This window comes from Micropterus dolomieu, linkage group LG23, assembly GCF_021292245.1.
Source record: "Micropterus dolomieu isolate WLL.071019.BEF.003 ecotype Adirondacks linkage group LG23, ASM2129224v1, whole genome shotgun sequence".
NCBI lineage: Eukaryota > Metazoa > Chordata > Actinopteri > Centrarchiformes > Centrarchidae > Micropterus > Micropterus dolomieu.
The window spans coordinates 21,199,330-21,225,949 of record NC_060172.1 but is presented as its reverse complement, the minus strand read 5'-3'; the positions used below and the strand labels follow the sequence as shown (position 1 = coordinate 21,225,949).

At 40.6% G+C, this 26,620-nt stretch overlaps 2 protein-coding genes across 3 annotated transcripts in view; both read left to right on the top strand.

Moving 5' to 3' along the window:
* The first annotated feature begins 903 nt into the window (after positions 1–903).
* paxbp1 (PAX3 and PAX7 binding protein 1) lies at positions 904–11,650 on the top strand. Its single transcript, XM_046040030.1, has 18 exons — positions 904–1,327; positions 1,599–1,721; positions 2,213–2,425; positions 3,658–3,879; positions 3,977–4,077; positions 4,516–4,739; positions 5,031–5,220; positions 6,380–6,503; positions 7,548–7,650; positions 7,897–8,012; positions 8,108–8,307; positions 8,409–8,556; positions 8,672–8,793; positions 8,897–8,973; positions 9,071–9,137; positions 9,297–9,443; positions 10,372–10,526; positions 10,829–11,650. The coding sequence occupies exons 1-18, from the start codon at positions 1,012–1,014 to the stop codon at positions 10,947–10,949; spliced, it is 2,769 nt and encodes a 922-aa protein (XP_045895986.1). The 5' UTR covers positions 904–1,011; the 3' UTR covers positions 10,950–11,650.
* A 472-nt stretch (positions 11,651–12,122) lies between these two features.
* slc7a1a (solute carrier family 7 member 1a) overlaps positions 12,123–26,620 on the top strand; it is a 26,621-nt gene continuing 12,123 nt past the window's right edge. For both annotated transcript variants that reach the window (XM_046040556.1, XM_046040557.1), the window contains exons 1-7: positions 12,123–12,265; positions 22,172–22,462; positions 22,554–22,736; positions 22,905–23,063; positions 23,168–23,345; positions 23,584–23,717; positions 25,041–25,263. In XM_046040556.1, coding sequence (XP_045896512.1) covers positions 22,276–22,462; positions 22,554–22,736; positions 22,905–23,063; positions 23,168–23,345; positions 23,584–23,717; positions 25,041–25,263 — 1,064 coding nt within the window. In that variant the 5' untranslated portion in view covers positions 12,123–12,265; positions 22,172–22,275. The remainder of the gene's footprint in view (positions 12,266–22,171; positions 22,463–22,553; positions 22,737–22,904; positions 23,064–23,167; positions 23,346–23,583; positions 23,718–25,040; positions 25,264–26,620) is intronic.

Genomic DNA, 26,620 nt, shown 5'->3' with positions numbered 1-26,620 from the left:
ACTGTCCTACAAACAGGGCCAATCAGAAAAATGGAAAACAGGAAGATCTAGTGTTATTTAATTCCATATACAGATACTGAGGTTAGGCTGTTTTCTGGATGTTTGTGACAGATGTCAAGATTCATTTAGTTGATAGTGTCACTTTCAGTGCAGAGTTGAAACTTCCCTGGAGATCTAGGCCAGGGCAATTTGATATTAAATAAGGGGACATGCTGTGTACACTGTCATGGCAGGCGTCATTGTCAGACACAAATGAACCATTACAGGAAACTGTCATATTGAGATGATCTGACCATGGCTGTCAAAGTCAACCCCATATCTTATGACAGTGTCATCAATAATTCCCTTGACCTTGAGTACAACAACTGAGTTGTACTTTTACACTGTCAAATGCTCTTATGCAAGCATTATGAGTTGTGCCACAAAGAGGACTTCGGTTAGGCTTCAGCAACAAGATGGTGAGAATCATCCAAACCACAGACGACTTGAAGAATATCCTGACTGTAATTAGGGCTGAATGAGATGCAAAAAATAATAATTTTGTGATTATCTTGACAGATATTGCAGTTGTGATATAAGTCACGATTTTAATGGGAATGGTTTGTAGATTTCAGCTTTGTTATATGTTTTTGCTGGGGTCTGTACTGTACGTCTGAGCATTATGCCGGGGCTTGTCTGTAGCACCACAATGCTTCATCTATAATGGTGACACAATAAGCTTTATCAAGAAAGTTTTATGCTATAGGCTTTGGAAAACACCGGAGGTATTCTTTCGTTGTTGCTTGTAAATCAATTGTTTTGCATGGCTGATGAGTACTAGTTTTAACCAGTTGACGGCAGTGGTGTGTCGGTGACGCATGTACTCAGCTTCTAATTGTGAAGACGAAGAAGAACCTGCCTGATAGAAAATGGCCGACCGGGAGTGTGGGGATAATTTCCTTCGGCTCCAAGCACAGTTTTAAAGGTGTTCTGCGTTTGAGCATGCACTGTTGCATTTAGCAGAGAAGCATAATGTTTAAAAAGGCGAAACGAGTTAACTTACGACGGAGGAATGAGTCCGACGAGGATGAACAGGAAGAGAGTCGGCAGCCGTCGCTCTTGCCGACATCGCTCGGGCCTGTCGTGGAGGAAATCCCGTTTATGGAGACTTCCAGTAACGTCGTTACCGGAGCACCTAGCTGCACGGATAACTATCATAGCAACGGCTTCCAGGCTAATATAAACAGTATACGAGCTGTCAAGAAAGAAAAGAAAGGCAAAGATACACCTACCGTTACGGTGCCTGGACCCACGAAAGCCAGTTTACTGAGTTTCGATGATGAAGAAGGTAACTTAGTAAACGCTAAGATTAAATGCTAATTTAGCTAGCCGGTTAATGTTAGCTGAAGAAAACGTGTTGTCCTTGTAGGTTTAAGTGTTAATGTTACCCCTTTTGTTTCTGCGTAGCAATACGGAAATCGTATTTGTAATTTCTTTATAGCTAGATAACTACATGCCTTAACCGTGAATCATTCCTGTGTCCATCGACTTCACCTGGATGATGTGCATGGTTAACTTGACTCACCACTCACTTTTCCGCATGGCCTGTTTGTAAACAGAAGGATCCGAGGTGTTCAGAGTGAAGAAGTCCAATCACAGCAAGAAGATCGTCAAACAGCTGAAGAAAGAATACAAAGAGGATTTGGAGAAGTCTGGATGTGTCAAACAGGAAACCAAAGCAGGTGGGATAGCCTCACTGTCCGTGTGATATGTTATCTGTCATCTCTGCTGTCACATTAGCAATATGAGAAAGCCTTAAACCTACATGGCTGACTTTGCAGCTGCCTCGTTTGTCACCAAATATGAGACAGCATGAAGCTGAATTGAGGAATTCCATTGTTGTTTTGCTGAAAGGCACTTAAGGCACTGTGACAAAAGACCATACCTTAGCAAATATTCAGAACCCTGAGTGTAAAATATATATAGTTGTACCACAGGAGGTGGTAGATCTCTGAGGAAAAAATGTTTTACATCGGCATTAATGTTGATGAAATTTGACTCCATAGGGGGGTTATCTGAATGGGGTTGTGATTCCAGAAACTGACCTGTAACATGAAGTATAATCTCAGTCACCCTGTGGTATCAGCTAAATGGCTATAATTTAAATGTACTGGAAGTTTGTTAAATCTGTTAGTCTCTTTGCTCATCTTTTTTCTGCATCCTGTTTTCCTAGATGCTCCACCTCAACCTGCAGTTGCCATCAAAGAGGAGGTTACGAGCAGAGCGGGTAGTGAACAGGGGGAGGAGGAAATGGAGGTGGACAGTGCTGATGAGCAGGAGGAAGAATCGAGAGGTCAAGGAGGCCCGGCACGTAGTCAGGTCTCCAAGAGCAACAACACTGGAGCAACATTCAACACGCTTTCCTCTCTTGGCAGCTTGAGACCAGGTATTATGTTTATATATGTGTGTGTGTGTGTGTGTGTGTGTGTGTGTGTGTGTGTATACACACACACACACACACACACACACACACACACACACACACACACACACACAAATAAATGCTTGGTCAATGTTTCGAGTATCATCACTGGCACCAGCAGTCTTGTTGATAGCACCATACTTTTCCAGAGTGGTAGTATTTTGTGAATTGAATTCTGCTGCTAATTAGAGCCTGACCAACACCAATTTTGATATTTGAGGATAAAGATTAGCCCTTACATAGGGCTGGATCATTTGGCCATGTTATCATGATTAAAAGTTTCATATCTTTCGATATCGATAATTATCACGACAAGTATCAAATCATTATTTCTTTCGAGTTTAATTTTTGCTCCTGAGTGAAAGTTGAAGAAACCTGATGGTTAGTTGTGGTTTAAACTCTTCTTTATGGTCAACACTTGAGGCCAAACAGTGGCTCACTTCACAAATTTGAGGTAGAACATTCAAAACAATTATGATAAAATGTTTGTCAGCAAATATGCATGAGTAAAATTAAGTAAAAGCTATTTTCAGTCCTTTTTCCTCAACAAAATAAACATCTTAATAAAAAATTAAGTTCTAATTTGTGTATGATTCAAGTGAATAAAATCAAACATTTATTGAACATTTGTTATATAGTTATTTAATACTGAAATTATTATATTGCGATAATTATTGTTTTATTGTCCAGCCCCACCCTAACATTAGTTATGTGTAGTCATGAGACCTCACCAAGATAACATGACACAATGCAGTTTATAAACAAACATTTTTATTGTTAGAAATCCTACTCTGAACAAAAGTACAGCTTATTATGTCGGCTGATTGCTTTGTTTTGTGGTGGATTTGTGGCATTATAGTTATAAAGTACCATCTTGTGGACAAGTTATGCTACGAACACTCATAACATGATTTAAGGATCCGTTTTCCACCTCTCCGTTTCTTTTTTTAATTGGCATTTAATGGCTATTATAAACACAGATACTCATATCGGTACGTCAGGCTCTACGACTAATCTTAGTATCACTTTGTGCCCTTCTCTGAATAATAGGCACTCTAATTGGTCATTGAAACCCCCTTGAAGTGCTTTCATCTCACTGCATAGGGCACTATGCCTCCAAACCTGAAAGACTTTTTGGTATTTGCACACAAAATTACACAAGTGTTCAATCAAGACCTGTTTCGGTCTCACTCTAGGGGAGATCCCTGATGCGGCATTCATCCATGCTGCCAGAAAGCGCCGGCAACTGGCGAGAGAGCTCGGGGGTGAGGCCCCTCTGGTAGAGACGGAGGCTCCCAAGAAACGCTTGGGAGCAGAAGACCAAGATGCCAGTGATGATGAAGACGAGGAAGAGAAGAGGATCCGCTTCAGCGGAGTCAAGAACAAAAGCCAAAGACAAAAGATAGCTGAGGAGATAGGTACCGTGAAAAAATAGTTCAATAAAGTTCATTGAGTATATACTACTGTTTTCAATCACTTGTCTCTGAGACTTGAACATCCCCTTCACATGTATAGGTATTGAGGGCAGTGATGACGAAGCACTGGATACAGGTCAGGATGAGGAGGTGAGCCGTTGGGAGCAGGAGCAGATTAGGAAAGGAATCAGCATACCCCAGGTAAGATGTACAAAAATTTTTACCAGCTGTAAAATATTTTGTGTTGTTTCTCCAATTTTCTTATGGTTAACCTGTGGTGTTATTGTTCTATTATTTTATTAAAAGTTGGGATTCAATTTAAGTGTGACAGATTAACTATTATGAGTTGATAGCCAGAAAATCAACAACACTTTTGATAACTGATTAAATGATCATTTATCAAACAAAATTGCCAAACATTTGTTGTTTCCAGCTTCTCAGAAGTGAAGATTTGCTGCTTTTCTCAGCAGTTTTCTTGCCATGTTACAGACTAAACTAGTAATCCAAAACATTATTGATAGATTAATTAATAATGCAAATAACCATAAGTTGTAGCCCTAACAAATTATTACAAGGCAGCAGTGCTGCTACTAGTCATAGTAATAAAAGCATTGTGTTTTTCTTGTCTCTGTTGACCAGGTCCAAAGCAGCCAGCCAGAGGACAACACAGTTTACTACCAGAACAGCTACGAGAGCCAGCCCTATAGCTCGTCCTACAGCATGCCATTCACCTACAGCACTGCGGCCCCACAGACTGGCAAGCCAACTGGCCGAGCGGACAATGGATCTGTTCAATACGGGGCCCCTATTGGTGATCTAACCCCAGTATCCATTGATCTGGTAAAGAAACGCCTGCGGGATAGGTACGTTCAGTGGAAGAATGCAACAACATGCAATATCAATCTTCAGCTCAGCTTCAGCCTTTTCTGTGTGCATTGGTCCTGAAGGCCCAGCAAAGTCAATCCACCTAATTATTACTCCTGTTTAACCTAGAGTGCATTATTTAGCTCGTTGTCTTCTGTTAATCAGTTTTCACGATGTCTCTGTGTTAAATGGGTGCACTTTCCGCTTAGTGTATGTCAGTAATTAAGATTAGACTAGCTTTGTTTGTCCTCAGCCTCATCAAAGTCCTCCTCACTGTCATGTGTCTGTAGGCTCAGCCAAATGTGTGCAGGCTACAACGCAAATGCCAAGCGCTACAAACAGATCGAAGAAGACCTAGCTGCCTCTGAGAGCACCATACAGCAGCTGGAGGGCTCATCCAATGACAATGCAGATCAATATAAATTCTTGCAAGAGATGCGAGGGTATGTTGGAGACTTGCTTGAGTGTTTCAGTGAAAAGGTAAGGGAGAATTTATCTGCTGTCTGATTAGCTGTTTTCTGTTTTGTGCGTGTGTGTGATCACTGACCACTTGATGTGGATTTTCAAGGGATAGAATCTAATAAACTCTGTATTGTGAAACATTGAGTCATAATATTTTAATATTGTTTTAGTTTAGAAGTTAGTTTTTTAGATACTATTATTACGCTAGTTAACAGTGCCAACAAGGCAATGTGACTGCAAATTAGTCACCTGGAGCACACTCCATGTGTCTTCCAGTTGCTTCACAACTGCTCTAATTTAAGGGAGAAATATGACTGATCTTTTATCTCAGCAACGTACTGTTAGAAATGGCTTTTGTATAGCAAGAAAATGCTCTTACTTCATAATGGATCAGATTGTTTTCAGCTACTTAAATTAAATTTATTTGTAATATTCATTACTCATACAATAAGTAAACTAAGTTATCTTAATGAGTTGGAGCTGTAAGAGCTCTCAGCCCAAAATAGTGGCAAAGACATGTATATTCAAAAGTGTCTAGTCTTAGTCCAATATGGGCAGACATAATATAATGATGTCTCTGACACAAGCTACATTTTGTACACCTAGAGCTACTTATTAAATGCATGTCTAAACGGAACAATTGAGTCTTGATCCTGCAGCAGCAGGGCAGCAACTACATGGAACAAAGAGAACTGGCCTGCCAGCTGCCAACATGTGCTTCCTCTTCCACGCTAATGTCTGTTTTAACCCTGTTAGGTGACTCAGTGCACAACACACTGATGAAAATGGAAGACTAACCAAGAATTATCAATTTCACCTATTATGAAGTCCTTTTTTAATACAGCGCAAACATCAGTACTGGAACTGTATATTGTCAATGTTGGGTAAAAACCTTTTAAGTACAATTTCATGATTTTTAATGCATTTACTTCACAAGGCATTTAACTAGCCTTTAACAGGGTTTGCCAATAATTTGAGGTAAACCACTGGCTGAAGTCCATAGTGTTCAAACTTTCCTTCATGGAAATTTAGAGAGAAGTTTTCACCCGACATTAGTGATATTAATGTTCTAGTATTGTCCATCGTGCTCCTCTTGTCCCTCCAGCAAGACATCCCTGTGACTCGGAGTCCAGCTTTTGTTTGTGTCAGAGGTCACAGAAGGCATCATATCTTTCAGGTGCCTGCTGTCCTGGAGCTGGAGGCTGCCATGCACCAGTTACTAAGGCAACGGGCCTCACGACTTGTCCAGAGAAGACAGGATGATATTAAAGATGAATCGTCGGAGTTTGCAAGCCTTTCAAGTCAGTCCATCTTGAAGGTTTTTATGATTTATTTGAACGGCCTCGTTAGTTCTCTGTATGAGAGTGTGGGTGTGTGCTGTTCACATTCTTGTTTCCCCACTACCCTTGTTATGTTTCCCTTCATGAGCGAGATAAAGGTTGATTGAGGTGTGAATTTGAGTGAGTGGGCATGTATGTACATGGAAAATGTTTTATTGGAGGGGCTGTTTCGGCTACTCTGTAATGGCCGAGTCTCACAGTCAGCTGGGTGGTTGTAACTCCGCTCAAGCAATGAGTCACTTTGTAAAGATAAAAACTTATCTATTAGTGACTTGTCATCACTTTCACTGTAACATGTAGGGAGTTGCAGCCAGGTAAGTGACTAGAAAATAAATGATACTGAAATATTTTTTCAACAAATTTGATGTTGCTGATGGTACTTTTTTATAGACTAGGAGGTTTAGAGTAGAGCCTGACCGATATGGGATATTTGAAACCGATTTTGATATTTGAGGATTTTAAAAAACGATATTCTGATATCTTTTTTTCTTCAGAAATGCATAACCTAAACAAAGATTATCCCTAACATAACATGCTGGGAACACAGATGATCTCTGTTGTGCGTTCTCCTATGGTCTGCTTGACTCGGGTCAGCTGATTGCTGTGTTTTGGGGTGGATTTGTGTTGCCGACAAGGAAGTTGCGGAGTGCCCTCTGGTGGATAAACCATGCAACAACACCACTTATAACATGACTGAAGGGATCCCTCTTCCGTCTATCCGTTTCTTCTTTTAAATTGATACCCATTTATTTGTGATTAGCTCACATCGGTCGATAATGTCGGCACACCGATTTATCGGTTGGGCTCTATTTTAGAGCAATATTTGAATTTGTTTCCTAAGTTAATAACAATCCTATGCTTATTATCTCATATAATTTATTTGTAAGCATTTTGGATTATTCTAAATTTGAGTACTCTTTATGTTGAGTGCCCAGAATAAGAATGAGGTAATGGGTTGTCTCAACTTGTCTTTACTGATTCTAACATGGCTCCTGTCTCTTGCAGATAAAGCTGTCATGGCTCCTAATCTGGACTCATTTGGTCGGGACCGCACAGCATACCAAGAGCACGGTCGTCAGAGGAGGATAGCAGAAAGAGAAGCACGACGGTATGAAGCTCACTCATACTCAAAGACATGCTTCCAGGAAATATAGGCTGAATTTTTGTGACATGTTTCTAGGCTTTCATAAGAAGCTCTGAATGTAGCTCGGCTTGTAAAGCATAGGTTTGCCTTGCAAGAGATCCTAAGTTCTGACTTTGATTAAGTCATTTCTGAGCCAAGCTAGTTACTGTTCATCACAAACAATTAATTTAACAATTTAATTGCCTGCCTTTGTACTCGTGTGGGGTGCAGAACTCGGCGGCGACAAGCGAGAGAGCAAAATGGAAAGAGGGCTGAGCATAACGAAGGCTTATCATCTGATGACGAGGAAACCTCTACAGACATCACCAGCTTCAACATGGAGAGAGGTACATCATTAAAGTGCTGGAAAAATTATGTAACACAGACATGACGCACATCATTCTGTAGCTCATGCCTAACTAAAGTCGTTTGTTCCGTCCAGATCGCATCATCCGGGAATGCAAGAAAGTTTTTGAGGATGCTGTGGAGGACTTTCACTCTCTTGACTGCATCAAATCTCGTTTTGAAGTGTGGAGAAGAGATTATGCCGACTGCTACAGAGATGCTTACATAGGCCTCTGTCTTCCCAAACTCTTCAACCCTTTAGTCCGCCTGCAGCTGATTACATGGAACCCTCTCGAGGTAAGGCATGCTCGTAAGGTTTTAAATGTAACATTTTCCTTTTGGAAATGGGAGGGGTCAATTCTGAGATGCATTTGCCTTTTCTTTTTTTTCATGTCCAGGCGCAGTGTGCAAATTTCGAGTACATGCTCTGGTTTGAGTCGTTGTTGTTTTACGGCTTTGAAGAGCACAGCACTTTGCAGAGAGGAGACGGGGATATCAGCTTGCTGCCTGCTATTGTGGAGAAGGTCATCCTCTCCAAACTGACAGGTAGAGAAACCCGCACAGCTGCACCTAGCATACTAAGATTTACTTGGCATTACAATGCAGGCCAGTAAAAAATATGTCATATGTATTAATGTTTGTGTTTGTGTGTGTCTGTCAGTGTTGGCAGAGCAAGTGTGGGACCCGCTGTCAAGCAGTCAGACAGCCAATCTGGTGGACTTCATTCACAGACTAATGAAAGGTTACCCCACCGTGCTGCACGGGGACAACCGATACACACAGGTACTGTCCCCTCTCTTACTACCTTCATTAACATAATGTACTTCATCTGCAAAATGAGTGATTACTTTTATTGTCTTTGTGATTTATTTTTTTCTTCTATCAGGAGCTTTTGAAATCTATTGTCTTAAGGACAAGGCGCACTCTTGATGAAGATGTCTTCCTTCCTCTCTACCCCAAAAAGTATGTTACACAATTATTACCAGTGTAGGTAGCCTGGGTTGAATTTCTTCAGTATGTGTGACTTGATAACTAAGTGTGTTTTTGCTTTTTTATTCAGCGTGTTGGAGAATAAGAATAGTGGCCCCTATTTATTCTACCAGAGGCAGTTTTGGTCCTGTGTGAAGGTATGTTTGTGTGTTTTTACCCTAACCACTGATGGTAACATTTACTTCTGTGGCAGCCAACAGAACTACTTGGATGTTTACGTCAATCAATTATAATGTTGTGTTGCAGTCATCATCTGCGTGAGTACAGTCTAACTCTACCTCTTCCTCTGTGCTTAGCTGCTGGGCAACATCCTGCAGTGGGAAGGTATCTTATCCAGTTCCTGTCTGAGGGATCTCGCTTTGGACAGCACTCTGAATAGATATATCCTCTCTGCACTGCAGACCACAGATACCGGGGAGGACACTGCTCAGAAGTGCCAGAAGGTAGGAGATGCACACTAATCGTTTTGTGGTTTCATTCTTCATGTGTAAATGGGCACATCAGAGCTCATGTAGACAGAGTGCTCATTCAGATTAACTGACTTGTTGTGAAATTACAAGTTTTTGATCAGTTTGTCAACAGGTAATGACAGATATTAAAGCAAAAGGCAGAGGTTTTGTCTGTTTTACTGTTGTCTGTTTCCACACATGTTGAGTGTCAATAAACCAAAGTGTCAATTCATAAACTTCACGTCTTGGCATATGAATGAAGTCAGGTATCATATTTCACTCTATGCTGAAAGAGATGGGTTGACTTTACAGTTAATGTGTTTTTTATGCTGGATTATCCAAGCATTGTGAACAAAACTTTAAAGCAAATGTACATCCTAGTAGATACCATTGTCATTATAACACTTGACACACAGTCTTTGGCTCAGATGTAACAAGCCATGTCAAAAGAGAGCAACAGATAGGGACATGTCTTTTTTCCAGAAGGTTAACAGGGTTTTGTCTGATGTGAGGGAAAATTAAACTTGACTCTTAATCTACATTTACACACCTATTTGTAGGTTTCAGAATTGTACCAGACTGCTTACTGTATTTTATAGCACATGTTGTGCTTACCTTGTCTAAAAATTAAGATGAGTGTTTTTTGTTTTGTGTTTTTTTTAAGCCACCTGAGCAGTGGAAACAGTCTCTCCTGGCTCTGACAGTTTGATGAGAGGTGCTTGTATTTTACTGTACAAGCCTCTCAGGCCAGATCACTGTGATTAGCTGCTCTCTACCTTCCTGTGTGTATTTACAGTTGGCAGCCTTAACTTGACAAACACACCTGCTCAGTTGGTCAAATCTGGCCACCAGCGACTCACTAAACAGGGTGACACAGAGCTAGTGTTTAATCCCTCCTCGTCTTTTCTTGTACCTTTTTCAGGTGGTGGAGTGTTTGCCAGTGCAGTGGTTTGCTGGGCTGAAGGGCCAGCAGACTTTGCCTCAGTTGGAGCCATTCTGTCGCTACCTAACCCACCTGGCCAGCTCATTGCACCGCAGCAGTTTGGGCGGGTCTGATGTGGAACGGCGCACTGCCAAGTAAGAGGCTCTACTAGGTTCTGCATGTACTGTGTTTTTTTTTTTTTTTTTTTTTTTTTTTTTTTTTTTTTAAATCTAAATTGGGAATGTCAATTAAGTTATAGCTCCATCTGCTGGAATATTTTAGAAAGTTGGATTGTTTTGTTTTTGCACAATTGCACAACACACTGATGAAAATTACAATTTACTAACTGTGTTAAAAGTGTTCTTAACTGACTCCCTTCATCAGTACCTTTTTGCGCTATTGTCATGCTGAGAGTTTTGTCCCTACTGCTTCTAATATAACCCATATCTTCCAACAGAGACCAAATCAAAGAGGTTGTGAAGATGTTGGGCCACATGAATGGCCTGGACCACATCATCACTGTGGCAGCTGAACATGGCATTAAAGACATCAAGGCACTTTTGGAAGCCAAGTCGTAGAGACGGACATGGCAACAGCAACTTTTCCTTTTGTTGTGTTGAGCCATGGGATCACTTGAGTTGGATTCCTGCAAATAGTGTGGGTAATTAAAATTTAACAGTTGTTACATTTTACTGAAAAGAGAAGCTAAAAAAACCTCTGTTGTAAATATTGTGAATAATGTATAGGTGTGTTCGTACACATATCAGCATAAGACCATTGCTGAAATGAGGCAGTATATTGTCAGCTCAAAGAGACAACTCAGTTATTCTACATTCTGGCAATATTTTAAATGCGTAATTTATTAAGGGTAAACAATTGACATGAATTTGCTGGCATCTGTTTGGAAAATGTCTGGTCTCTAAATTGACACTATATTAAACCTGGCTGTCTGTAAAATCTGCTTAACCCCCTTCATTTCTCTTGCGTACTGTTATTTTCCTTGTGTGCCAAAAGTTGTCTTTTTTTCTAGTTGGCCAAATGGTAGAAATTGCACTGGCGAAGACCGACAACCACCTTGTCTCCCAGTATGCTTTGGGGCAGTTGATATGGTTGTTGTTCTTTGATTCCCACTTCATCCCACAGTACTCCTTTGTCACATATGGACTGCCCTGATGACCCTACCAGCGCTGAGAGATTTGTATTCAGATTTGTAAGACTTTTTTTGTTTTTAGTATTTTTATTTTTTTTTTGCCTGTGAATAAAGATTTCATTTAAATAATTGCTGTGTTGTTGCAATTAAGTGAAAACTGTGTCTACTTATGTTGTGCAAATTATGACCATGAAAGCAACAAACAAACCAAAATTATTTATAACGTTCCTTACCAACATTTGGGATGAGGCCTAGAGTGAAAGAGAATCTTTACTGATTTGAAAGTCTTTCTGGATACTCTGTTGTGTTTTTTTACTGGAAAGTGAGCAACTATGACTGCTTTCTATGTTAAAGTTCTCCGAGCTCCTAAGTATGACAAAGCTGTTCTGATTTTTTTGATGATTTAATGTGACATCATATTCACAAGTGTGTTGATGGTGATTTCAGCCACTTGCTACATGTGGCAGTTTGTCATTAATGAAGTTTAAGCCCTGATGCCTATTGCACAACTGTAATGCAGGGGCGGGGCTGCTTCTTCCTCCGTATCCCCTCCTCCATCTGAAGGCATTAAACAGCAACCCAAAATCTTCAATATCTTCTCACCACCTGCGAAGAGAGACATAACTTTGGCTGAACACCGTGTGTGAACGCTGTTTTGGTTTCGTAAACTTGCTATTTTCAGACCTCAAGGAAAGAGTGTCTATATTGGATCTCTGCTTCATGCGCTCCCGCAGGGTATACAAGGTAAAGAACCACTCATACAACAGTTGCATGACGCTACATTGGACCCAGCATGAACATAGTACTGCAACGTGTAATTCCTAACTTTGTAGTATCTGTACCCCAGGGTAGATTGTTACCAGATTACACACACCAGCTAGAACGCAGTGGGGAAAAGCGTTTTCGTGCGTAAAGTGGAGTGAATGCGTGAATCCATGGAAGTGAACGCACCTTCGCTGCAAACCACATGTTTTCCTCGGACCCCATTTTAAATACTTCATAGTAAGAGCTGCCGTTTCCTGCAGCATGCCTGTAGTGTGGATACGGCTTCTAAAGCCGAAGAAATATCATCACAACCTTTTCTTTTTCATGCAACTTGCACCTCAGCTATGCACAACAATATGCATAGTCTGTGACTATGATCATGTAATATGAGAGAGGTGATTCCTGGAGTGTGGTGAGACTGGCTTTGACCGTCAGGAGCTGCAGTGTACTGCCAAAAGAGGACTGGAGTGAAAGTAGCAAGTGGCCACACAGTAGACGAAGACATCTAGAGCAAACAGCAAGTCAGAAGTGGAAAAAGTACTCACCACAGTAAAGTAACAGTACCATTAAGGAAAAAATCAATCATTTAAGAAAGTGTGAAGAATTCCCATTCAGGGTTAAATTATTGTACTCTCAACATATATTATATTATAAGTTAAATTGCTGCATATTTTAAAACCTAACAATTCAACATTTCAATGGCCAATGTTTTGCAGGTAAAACAATAATATAAAGTAAGCCTGAAATGTAGTTGAGCAAAAGTATGACAGATTACACAGTAATAGAGTCAGTATGCTACACTTTCCTCTTCAGGGAAAGTGGACAGGTCAAGCCTACTATATCCTTTTCATGTTTCAGTAAAACATACACCAAGAACAGTGTAAATCATCATAGTGTTCGAAAGATAGAAAGCCTGCAGTGATCCAGTTTGATGGATAGTTTGATGGAGGTGTGATGCAACCTTATGACTCTCACCCAAGTTTGGCGTTTTAAAAAACACAGCTAGAAAAAAACATAGTGTCAGCCTGTTAACATTGTTCTGTGAAAGCAAAATCTTTGTGGCAAAAAGACATGAATTATTGCTAAATTAACAACTGACTGTGTTTTTATATCCCACATTTGACCATAAGAATGACCTGGTAACTGGAGTTGACCTTTTTAGATCTTGCAGCAGCAGTTCAGCCAGTTTGAGTCAGTCTAACTTTAGCTGGTCTGAAAGTGGGTCACTCTCAGGCAAGACTGCCGGACCTATACAAACCAAACACACTGAAGGGGTGTGTGTGGAAGCTTTCCAGGTTCACTGAGACTCTGGAGATGGCTTCAGCATGCGAGGGCTTCATGTTTCCTCTCTGCTGCACCTCCTTGCTGAATGATTGGTGGCCTGTATATGCTTAGTAATACCATCAGAAACTTTCTCTGAGCAGCGTGTAGCTTTTGTTTGCCCTCACTCGGTTAAGATGACACAAGTTGCTGTTGGTGTTTTTGTGACTTTGAATTGTCATTGTCGAACCAGTGTGGGAAACGTACGCTACTGTAGCTGTGGTAAATAGATTGCAGTGTTTGCAAAACATGGATCAGCTAGGGGCTTATTACGATGTTGGGTATTGGTGATACACACACAATGTGTATTTATGCTATCGGAAGTGATTAATCACCGGAATCATGGCCGCGTGGCACACCTTTGTTGGCTATTATGCATTGTTTTTGTTGAATGAGACAAATAAACACCACAAATCATACTATTGTGTCCATAAATCATGACTGGAAGAGAAACAGATTGAGATTCTGAGAATTAACATTTGTTTTCAGTGACTTGTATTTAGCTTTTGAACTGTCAAATGTACTGTGTTCTTATGTACACAATAAAATATACACATACATTTGTTATTAGTCCTGTTTTACAGTAACAAAAATGTGAATGGAATCAGGTATAGAAGTAAAACAGTTATAAATCTTTATTTTTAACTTTCAAATAATATGTTAATATTGGTATAAATTTTAGCGATTGCTGACTGTTGGTCTGCCAAAAGTATAAGTAAATAATCATCCGACTCCACTGTTAACAGATATATGTATATATATATGTCAGTATATATATATGTCAGTAAATGTTGATTTCTTTCATGCACTTGTAGGTCCCCACATTGTTTACTTAAAAAATTAAGAGCCTTCAGTGGTTTAGCATCGTTGTTTCTTTTCTTATTTTTTTGGCTGGTCAAAAAAAAATCAATCTATTACTGTAAAAGAACTGACTGGAGGTAAAGAGTCAATCTTTTGTTTCCTAAAATATGTGAAAATATATGTGAGGACAATGAGAGGTGGACTGTTGTCCGTTCAGACAAATGGAGTGCACTTTCGGTCTGGTTCCTGGCAGTCTAACCACAAACAAAATATCCCCACGCATGTTTAGTTCAAGGTGAACGCCCAGTGGGGCGCTCTTAAAACAGCCGACATCACGCGCGGTCAAACAGCAACACGTGAGCACTTTGCTTACATGTGCAGACCAAAAGATGCAATGTGTCTAAGTTGGGTAATTAAGACCACACCTTTATTGCAACTTATCAGAGATTGGTGATGGACGCGGTTCATTGGGGAATTATGGTTTTAGTACAGTGATGTGTACCTAGCAGAGTTGGGTGGTGTCATTTGAAAAGAATGATGTATGGGATGGGAACCGATGGGAATTGTCAACAAGCAGCAGTCAACACTCCACTGTTGCATGCCGTTCTTTCTCCTCAGTCAATCCGTCACAAGCAGGGATTCCACTCAGTTAGCTGGACATTCATACTGACTGTGTGTGTGTGTGTGTGTGTGTGTGTGTGTGTGTGTGTGTGTGTATCTGACCAGTTGCTTTTAGCAGAATGAAATGACTCCAAACGAGTAACAACATAATGCAGTACAAGTCAATGAGAGAGACAGAGGAGCAGCCAGAGAAACAAAGCTGCTTGTGTGCACCCTACTGTCTGTATGGTTACACCTCAAGATTATTTTTCATTTTGATAATCTCACTGACTATCATTCCTAAACCAGTGCAATGTAGTGCTGTTATGACAGAAGTACAAAACATTGTCTCAACTGACTATTTTCTTGACATGGCCTTTGCTATCAAGACTACGTCAAGAAGAATTATTTGACAGTGCAACAAGAGTTAATTAATAATATTGACATGGCTTCCTCAAGCATGGTCACAGACATTGGTCTTCTTTCATTGGTTCTGAAGGACCACAGCCCCTTTTTTGTTCATCCAGTCCCTCCCACTGATGGGCACTGCCTCCGCTTTCTTCACTTCTCATGTGCTGCCAGAATCAGTTTTCAACTTGCAGCGAGTTGTGTCTGTGTGTGTATTCTAAGAAAAGAGGGGGCCTTGCTCTCTAAAGCCTGAATTTTGCAAGGTTTTTGTAACTTTAACCACTTTTGAAACTATTGTTATTTATTCCTTGGCTCCCAGTGTGTCTTTAAAATTTTATTGATCACTTTTAAAGCTCTTCATGGCCTCTGGCCTTGTTATATTTCTGACCTTTTAGTCCCATACACACCAGCACGCACCTTGAGATCCTCGGGCAGAGTTCTGTTGTCTGTTCCAGAGTCTCGACTGAAAACTAAAGGGGACAGAGCGTTTGCTGTCAGAGCCCCGAGGCTCTGGAACAGCCTGCCCGAGGAAATCAGGTCGGCTGAGTCAGTGAACTCTTTTAAGTCCCTTCTTAAAACATACTTTTATAGGAGAGCCTTTCCCGATCTTATTTGACTTTATTTTATCCCTTTTATTTTATTCTATTTTACTTATTTTATATGTATCTTAAACGTGTATTTTGGTCTTTTCAATGTTTTCTTGCTTGTATTGTTGTCTTTTGGGTATTGTATTGTTGTTGTTGCACTTGTTGAAGCACCTTGTAACTGTATTTGAAAAGTGCTCTACAAATAAAGATTATTATTATTATTATTATTATTATTATTATTATTATTATAATGCTGGGCAAATAATCATTCCATTACAGTGAATTCAAACAAAGCATGCATGTATGAATGTATGTACCTGCATGCATAGGTTATACCAGTGTAAAGGCTTGTCTGGATGCAGCCACCAGTTACAACCACATGTTAGAGTCTGCTGAGGTACTTTTTGGGGGGGATTTGTACTGAGGTAAAGCTGCTGCTTTTGTAGGTAAACTGGGTTACTATGACTGTTTGCGTCTATGTTTATGTACAGGTGCTGGTCATATAATTAGAATATCATCAAAAAGTTGATTTATTTCAGTAATTCCATTCAAAAAGTGAAACTTGTATAATATATACATTCATTCCGCACAGACTGATGTGTTCATTCCTTTTAATTTTGATGATTATAACTGACAACTAATGAAAACCCCAAAATCAGTATCTCAGAAAATTAGAATATTGTGAAAAGGTTCAATACTGAAGACACCTGGTGCCACACTCTAATCAGCTAATTAACTCAAAACACCTGCAAAGGCCTTTAAATGGTCTCTCAGTCTAGTTCTGTAGGCTACGCAATCATGGGGAAGACTGCTGACTTGACAGCTGTCCAATAGACGACCATTGAAACCTTGCACAAGGAGGGCAAGACACAAAAGGTCATTGCTAAAGAGGCTGGCTGTTCACAGAGCTCTGTGTCCAAGCACATTAATAGAGAGGCGAAGGGAGCAATATGGATAACCACACCCTGGAGAGGATTGTGAAACAAAACCCATTCAAAAATGTGGGGGAGATTCACAAAGAGTGGACTACAGCTGGAGTCAGTGCTTCAAGAACCACCACGCACAGGCGTATGCAAGACATGGGTTTCAGCTGTTGCATTCCTTGTGTCAAGCCACTCTTGAACAAGACACAGCGTCAGAAGCGTCTTGCCTGGGCTAAAGACAAAAAGGACTGGACTGCTGCTGAGTGGTCCAAAGTTATGTTCTCTGATGAAAGTAAATTTTGCATTTCCTTTGGAAATCAAGGTCCCAGAGTCTGGAGAGGAGAGGCACAGAATCCACGTTGCTTGAAGTCCAGTGTAAAGTTTCCACAGTCTGTGATGGTTTGGGGTGCCATGTCATCTGCTGGTGTTGGTCCAGGAAGTTTTAGAGCACTTCATGCTTCCTGCTGCTGACCAAATTTATGGAGATGCAGATTTCATTTTCCAACAGGACTTGGCACCTGCACACAGTGCCAAAGCTACCAGTACCTGGTTTAAGGACCATGGTATCCCTGTTCTTAATTGGCCAGCAAACTCGCCTGACCTTACCCCAAAAGAAAATCTATGGGGTATTGTGAAGAGGAAGATGCGATACGCCAGACCCAACAATGCAGAAGAGCTGAAGGCCACTATCAGAGCAACCAGGGCTCTCATAACACCTGAGCAGTGCCACAGACTGATCGACTCCATGCCACGCCGCATTGCTGCAGTAATTCAGGCAAAAGGAGACCCAATTAGTATTGAGTGCTGTACATGCTCATACTTTTCATGTTCATACTTTTCAGTTGGCCAACATTTCTAAAAATCCTTTTTTTGTATTGATCTTAAGTAATATTCTAATTTTCGGAGATACTGAATTTGGGATTTTCATTAGTTGTCAGTTTTAATCATTATAATTAAATTAAATAAACATATATCAGTCTGTATTTAATGAATGAATATAATATCCAAGTTTCACTTTTTGAATGGAATTACTGAAATAAATAAACTTTTTGATGATATTCTAATTATATGACCAGCACCTGTACATCCAGAGATACTGCTGTGAAAACACATTTATCAAGGTTTTCACCGTCAGCCAACTACTGCTACATTTTGACCGTGCGTGTGTGGGTGCGTGCGTTTGCTGCTTGGAATAGCCAAGCCATGTGATTCCTCCAGATTCTATTTCAGAACGGGCGCCGCCAAATACTCTTTACTCTTCACAGCAACTTGAAGAATATCATGGGCAACTGGACTTGACTGAAGATACTTGAAGATGTTTTGCCCCTTATCCAAAAGGTTTTTTCAGTTCTATTGAAGAAGAACTTCAGAACTTCTTCTGCTGAAGAACAGATGAAGCCTCTTGGATGAGTGGCAAGTATCTATCAAGTCCAGTTGCCCTTGGATAACTATGACCTAGAGAATCTTCACAGACAACTTGAAGAATAGCAAACAAATACATTGCAGGCAATTTATTTCAGAAACATTTTTATTATGTTCTCTCTTTGTTGATCTTTAATCAATAAATCAAATGCTCTGACACAAAACTCTGTGTATCTGTGTCTGTCACAGGCCTGTCATAAACACGGCTAGTCTTTTCATTCAGTTGAAATGAAATGATTGGATAACCTACCTGCGTGCCTACCTGCACGTGCACTCTGCCTGGGCACTCACTGCGCATGAAAATGTGTTTTGGAGGAGTGGCTCTGACGGAAGGAACGGGGTGGGAATTTTTCAGTTGGACATTTTAAGAATCTAGCTGTCTCTTGCTATCTTCTCTAACGTTCCCTACCCGAGCTTTAATCCCTCTATCTGTTAAACCTTCCCGCTCAGATCAGCAGCTGAGGCGCGTCTGTAGCCGGCTTCAAGTACGTACTCTATGTGTTTTCTTATTCTGGGAACAGGTTATTGCCACTTTGACATTGATCTGCAGCATTGACCTTGTGTGCGACATTAACAATGTGCATTTCATCATGCCTCCTGTTTTAAACACAGGTTTGTTTTGAACTGTCAGATTTTCTTCTCCTTTAAGGTGTCACTCTTTGGTCTGATGAACTGTATTGACAGAAGACAGTTTTGACTTGATTGCAGTTGCATAACTTGTGTCTCCTGGTCAGTGAGGGGTCATGTGGTTGAGATAGGCTACTTTCTTCTGTTTTTGTATGCATGCATGTGTGTGTTTGCTTTCATGATTACACTTGGATGTATGAATAGTATTTTCACTCTAAGCTTTTATGAATCAGCTTACCGGATTTCAGAGTAATGTGGCACACGAGCCGTTATAATAATCAGCTACTTATTTATCTGGGCAGAATAATAATAATAATAGAAGCATGGGCTCAGCTTGTCTTACTGCTGCTGGTTTGGTCCAGTAATTTAAAGGATTATCTGTGTAACAGCTGTTTTAATTAAAGTTTTATTAGACATTTGCCTAAATTTGCTCTATGTTTGCACGTCTTAAGCATGCAGTTAATTTTCTGAAGGTGTGAAATGTACTATTTATATAATGTAAATCCACAAAACACAAACACGGCCCCTTTCAGTTTTTATTTAGGATGGATTTTATTGGGGTATTATAATCCCCAACAAGGTAATCAATTATCAAAATAGTTGCTGTTTTCTTTTGATCTACTAATCAATGAATTGACCAGTCATTGTAGCTCTAGTTAAAAGGTGCACTGTCACATTGTAGGCTCTGAACAGTGGGCAGTTCCACAATGTATACAATAAGCGTCTCCACCTGTGTAAGTCTTTCCACACCATTTATAAAGAGCATCCAGCCTGCTGCTGTCATGCAACACCATTCATGATCAATGACACTGTGTACACAATAGTGACCCTTACAACACTAAATAGCAGCTGCAAGTGGGAGAGGCTGAATTTAATGTCTTCTGGCTTGTGTTGTAATTTCAGCTTGATTGTTGTGGACAATTTGATGCAACAAGAAGCATAGTTGTTTTTTTCTGTGGCAGTTTTTGAATGTATATGGGGATTTACATTTTTATAGACTAGACTCAAGTTCAACCACATTATAGAATCATTTTTTTGTATTCAGCATGTTTTATTTTATAAGCTGTTGTGGATGTGGATGGTTGCTGGTTGTGGCATACCATACTGTAGGAAGAAAACAGTTCTGTAGGTGTAGTTTGACGGCTTTCTTGGAAAACTGAAACAAGTAACTGCAAATTTAAGCCTTGTTTGTATGCCAGTGTATGTGATCTAATAGGCCAGCTTGGAAAGTTGTATCTGAGCCTGAATGTTTTCTGTAAAGAAAAAAAAGACTACAAGGTTGTCACCTTCGCTCACCCTTATGTGGTATGTTTCCATGAGGTGTGTCTGTTGCACTGTCCACATGACCTTTCTGGGTTTATGTCCTCATGCTAGTGGGTTCTGGAGAAGCAATTAACTGGAAATGGATCACGGTATGTGTGCTCAGTACTTGGGAATGTACATGAGATTTTGGACAGACTATTGACCTTGAGAATCTTCTCGGCAAATGCTTACAAAAGAAGTTTCATAGCTGTGGCCTCCAGAGGGTAGAGGTAGTTTCAAACTGCATTGGATGCTCCTTCCTTAGTTGTCCTTAGTAGTAGTTTTGTGAGCACACACCACCATGTATTTTATTCTCTTTCTGTTTACTTATCACAGACAATAATAATGTTTAATATCACAGACAATAATAATTGGATTGTCCTTGTGTACTATATGACCCCAAACAGAGGTGCTGTAAATAGTCTTGGCAGGTTTTGTTTCTACTGCAATGTGTAGGCATAACACAACGTGATGAGCCTCCACCGCCTGTTTCAAGAAAGTGTTTCTGTGTTGTGAGCTATGATTCTCTTTTGTGTTGAACAGTTTGTTGGCTTTGCCTCCTCTACTGTGATTTACGTTGTGTTTTGTAGCCACGTATCCAGCAATAAGATTGATTATCCCTATAGGCCCCCTGCTTTTTTGGCTATCAGTCACACGTTGTGGATTTGGGTTGCGTTATGCAACACCCCAGGAAACAGTGTTCTACTTACAGTAGTACAAGTGAATCCCCTTAACCCAGCGTGTAACACTCAACTGCAGTACGACCACTGTTTACTGATGTCATTTTGAATGTGGCCTCCACTAACAAACACAATCTGCCAATGGATCAGTAGATCAATCTTTGGTGTATGTTTGTGTTAAAAATAATACTGAATCAGTTTTGTTCATGTGGCGACGTGTTCATTCAAGAGCCCTTGTTATGTACAGTTTTTACCTACAACTTTACAATTAGAGACTATTAGTTGATTGTCTTATGAACATTTCTCCTACAATGACATTTTAGTACGCTAGAGTGTACAGTGTTTGGTATCGTTACTTTTTACTTTACTTTTTAAAAGTTAGTGCCACAATAGGGGGAAAATGGAATTAGTGCCATAATTTTTTTTACAACCATGAAAAGCAAGCAGGCTAAATGACGTGTTCTATCTGTCTGTCTATCAATTTCCCCTCTCTGTTTTAGTATTTCGAACAGCGCCCCACCCCCTAATTTAGCCAGACTCATTTCACCATTTCAGAGCACAAACACTCACTTGCTTAGCTGTGGGGCTTACAGTAATGATATGCCCAAATATTTAAACCAAAACATAAAACCACTTGCCAGCATTATGTGCTGTTATCGCTTCCCTGTTGATCTGCCAAAATGACTTTGGACTCCTTAGGATCCGAATGATCTACTGGTTTGAAGAAATTCAACAAATGTGTCTTTTTGACATTTTGCCAGTTTCCTTTTTTGTTGCTGTGGGAAACAGGTGACATGCACAAAACTGTCACCCCTCAGGCTTCAATGTGTGCCCTGACCTCTCTCTTTTTGAAAAAAATCTGATTTAAAATGCATCCAAACTAGGCAAACAAGTGATTTAGACTAACTAAAACAGGATATAAAAGAATGACAGAACAGATAGAATCAAAATTTTACACAAACTTTATTTACAGGTTTTGAAAGTTACAAAAGAGGTTCTGGATCCAATCAAATATGTGCTTGTCCCAATCTGGTAAGTCCCAGATTCTATTTCGGCAGGATCCAGCACAAATGAAGCCCTGGAATCACCCCAACACTGCTCTAGATCGAGCTAGCTCAGCCTCAGATAATGCCGAAAATAAAAAGTTCTGGACGGATTTTTAAGCACTCAGGAACTCACTGCCCCTCATGTTTTCTTTACTTTTCCTCCCATTAGGGTGTGTGTGACCTCTCCCTCTCTCCCCTGTGACCTCCGAACCCTAGTCGACCTCCTCCCCTCCCTTCCCCTCCCCTCTCCTCCCTGAGGCCAGACTGTGATCCATGGCGCTGAAGAAACTTCTGGGTTTTGGAAAGCAGTTGCTTAGGGTGAAGGTGGTGGACTGTAACACAGAGGAATCCCGTCTGTCCCGATGCCTCAACACTTTTGACCTGGTGGCCCTTGGCGTGGGTAGCACGTTGGGCGCGGGTGTCTACATACTATCTGGTGCCGTTGCACGGGAGAATTCAGGTAAGGTAACGTTACTATAAACTATTAAACGATTATTAATTAATGATATCCTGTGAGACTCTAATCCTATGATATCCATTGTCCCACATAGGTCCTGCTATTGTGCTGTCTTTCTTGATAGCAGCCTTAGCCTCAATGTTGGCTGGTCTGTGCTATGCTGAGTTTGGAGCTCGTGTTCCCAAGACAGGCTCAGCTTACCTTTACTCCTATGTGACTGTAGGGGAACTCTGGGCCTTCATCACTGGATGGAACCTCATCCTCTCCTATATCATTGGTAAACATGCCACATCTCTGCATTTACTACTACGTTGTTTACTTATTGTTGTGTGTGTGGAGACAAAAAAAACAGAATCAGAGGCCAACAGCACCAAAACTGTGACAAAACTGGAAAAAAGTCACAGACACTGCGAAATCTACATCAACTGGTTTTTCTCCATCTCAGGTACCTCCAGTGTGGCCCGTGCATGGAGCGCTACCTTTGACGAATTAATAGGGAAGCACATAGAGCAGTTCTGCAGAGAGTACATGTCCATGAAGGCGCCGGGCGTATTGGCAGAGTACCCTGACATGTTTGCTGTTGTCATCATATTCACCCTCACAGGTAAGAAAACTTATTTCTCCCTTTCTTTCTGTCCCTCTCTCATCTCTCCTGCAAAACAAGTTTCCATTTTCTTTTTCCCTTCTGTGTTGTCTCGACTTTTTAAGGTCTGCTGGCATTCGGAGTCAAAGAGTCAGCGATGGTGAACAAGATTTTTACGTGCATCAATGTCCTAGTCTTGTTGTTCATGGTGGCTTCTGGCCTTGTCAAAGGTACTTTGAAGAACTGGCAGATAGACCCTGAAGAGATCTTTCATGCCAATTATACCAGTAACTCCAGCCTCAAGTAAGAACGTGGACACACTCACTTCTTATATATATTCTCATATCAAACATGTTCCGTGAATATATACTTTTCATCTTAAAGGGTGTCAGTTACTCTTGCTAATCCACAGATGTCACCAACAGATTTTATTGGAATGACTTTGTTCTTTTATTTGGGTGACCTGACCCTTTTAAAAATTACAAATTCATCCAATACAGGTTATTTTCTGATTTAAATTATTATTTTCTTCCCTGTTCAGTCTGACAGACATCCTGCCGACTGCAGAAAGTTTAGGAGTGGGTGGCTTCATGCCGTTTGGTTTCACAGGTGTCCTGTCGGGAGCTGCTACCTGCTTCTATGCCTTTGTCGGATTTGACTGCATCGCCACCACAGGTCAGTGCTGGATGAAACCAGAAAACACTCACTCTTTTGGCCCTGTTCCTCTTGTTCCACTCATATCCCTTCCATTGCCTCATGGGTATGTTTCAGTTATTTTTTTTGGGGGGGGGGGACCATTTGAATCTGGATTTGGGACCATTTCAAACCTAAGATTGTCTAAACATCATGGAGTGTTACATAGGAGGGGCACGGCAGAGAGAAGAGATGCTGTTTCATGAGTTTGACTCTGGCCCCTCGGGTTCTCCCACCCCTCTTTTTCCCGAATTCTAATTGGCTAGCGCAAAGTTAACCATGTTTGTACGGGCATGTCTCTCACACATACTCTCAGCCAGCCCAAAGACAGTATATCTTAAAATATGTGTGTGTATGTATGTGTTTTGGCTACCTCAAGTTAAGTTGGTATGAAGCCACTATCCCTTCCCCTTACACACACACACACACACACACACACACACACACAAGCACACAGACATCCACATAACCGTTACTACTGTTAAGCTTGTAATCTGGACCAATCAGTAGCTGTCACGTCTCATGGCTAGCGGTCTAGGAGAAGGTCCAGACAGTGTTTTACACACTCAATCATCGCAATGTGATTTCAGTGCAGAACAAGACGTGGGTGTTTGCCTGAGGAGCTCTGTTGCATAATCACCTGCAGCTGAATAGTTGGGTGTTTCAGTCTTGTGGGTGCCCAGAGAAAATAAGCTCTTTGTTCAATTTGTTGCAAAATACCATGCAAAATGTTTTTTTAAATACATCTGTTTGCCCAGTTTCCCATGTTTACTGGAATTCTGCCAATACAACCATAAAAGAACAAATGGTGTGTACAATTGCGAAGCTTGTATTAAAATGTGAATAGCTAGTTACCAACAAACAGTGGTATAGCAGTTAATGGGCCATGCTAGGATGATGAGGAAAGTAAAAGGGATAGCCTCCTAAATTAACTGTTCCATTCAAACGATTTACAGGGTCTATAAAGTTTAACAAAATGTTATACATTTCACTTATCTGTGACAATGGAAAAAATGTATAATGGTGGCCCAGCTGATCATGACAACTTGTCATTATGTACATAATGTACATTATGTACATTCTAAATGGGGATTGAACATCTAGACTATGTTACATTTAGCTGCTTGAATACAGTATCAGCACCTTGCAGTCAAATTAACAATATACATGTCTAAGTCGATAGTGGTAAACTCTCCTGAATTGATGAAAAGCCAATTCAATTTTCAGCACCTGGTTAATTATTAATAATTAAAACCTGTACTTTTTTGCCCCTTTATCTGTGTCTGCCCACCATCTATGACCTAGGTGAAGAGGTGAAGAACCCCCAGAGAGCCATCCCAATCGGCATCGTATCCTCGCTTCTCATCTGCTTTGTAGCATACTTTGGCGTTTCTGCTGCCCTCACCCTCATGATGCCATACTACCTGCTGGACAGCTACAGCCCACTGCCGGCAGCTTTTAAATATGTTGGCTGGGGAGGAGCCAAATACGCTGTAGCTGTAGGCTCTCTTTGTGCTCTGTCTACTAGGTAAGCAGTTAACACACATCTGCACTGGCCATTAGTTTTAAATGCATGGTCATGTACTCTAGTTCTCTCAGATACAAATGTGTGTGCATGCGTGCGTGCGTGTGTGTGTGCGTGCATGCATGCGAGACTATGTGAGTGTATATTTAACTTGAGAAGGCATTTGATCCCTCAACTAAAGCTGCTACTACCATCAGTGTATGTATGTGATTATGCAACTCTAACTCATGTCACCAAAGGACACCACAAGCTGCATTTCTATTAATATTCTATATTTATAATGGTAGTATTATTGTTCATACATACTTTATCTATATGACCATTGCTTTGATAGATTTTTGTAATAGAAGATTATGAATTAGATACATTCTTAATTAAAAAATAAGTGCATAGTACATTTAAGTTCAGGTTAATAGATGTGAACAGGTGTACGCTTTTATATGAAATAATTTACTGCATACCACTATTATTCTAACAATATTATGCACAATATACAGTATATTATGTTGTGTAAATGTATTTTTATATATATATAAAATGTTGCTTATATATGTGAGCTAGTGTCTCTGTTCATGTATGTGTCACAGCATTGTCATGTGTGTAAGTGTGGAGGTTGTTATACAGTGAGGAAAATAAGTATTTGAACACCCTGCTATTTTGCAAGTTCTCCCACTTAGAAATCATGGAGGGGTCTGAAATTGTCATCGTAGGTGCATGTTCACTGTGAGAGACATAATCTAGAACAAAAAAATGCAGAAATCACAATGTATGATTTTTTAACTATTTATTTGTATGATACAGCTGCAAATAAGTATTTGAACACCTGAGAAAATCAGTGTTAATATTTGGTACAGTAGCCTTTGTTTACAATTACAGAGGTCAAACGTTTCCTGTAGTTTTTCACCAGGTTTGCACACACTGCAGGAGGGATTTTGGCCCACTCCTCCACACAGATCTTCTCTAGATCAGTCAGGTTTCTGGGCTGTCGCTGAGAAACACGGAGTTTGAGCTCCCTCCAAAGATTCTCTATTGGGTTTAGGTCTGGAGACTGGCTAGGCCACGCCAGAACCTTGATATGCTTCTTACAGAGCCGCTCCTTGGTTATCCTGGCTGTGTGCTTCAGGTCATTGTCATGTTGGAAGACCCAGCCTCGACCCATCTTCAATGCTCTAACTGAGGGAAGGAGGTTGTTCCCCAAAATCTCGCAATACATGGCCCCGGTGCAGTCGCCCTGTCCCATGTGCAGAAAAACACCCCCAAAGCATGATGCTACCACCCCCATGCTTCACAGTAGGGATGGTGTTCTTGGGATGGTACTCATCATTCTTCTTCCTCCAAACACGGTTAGTGGAATTATGAC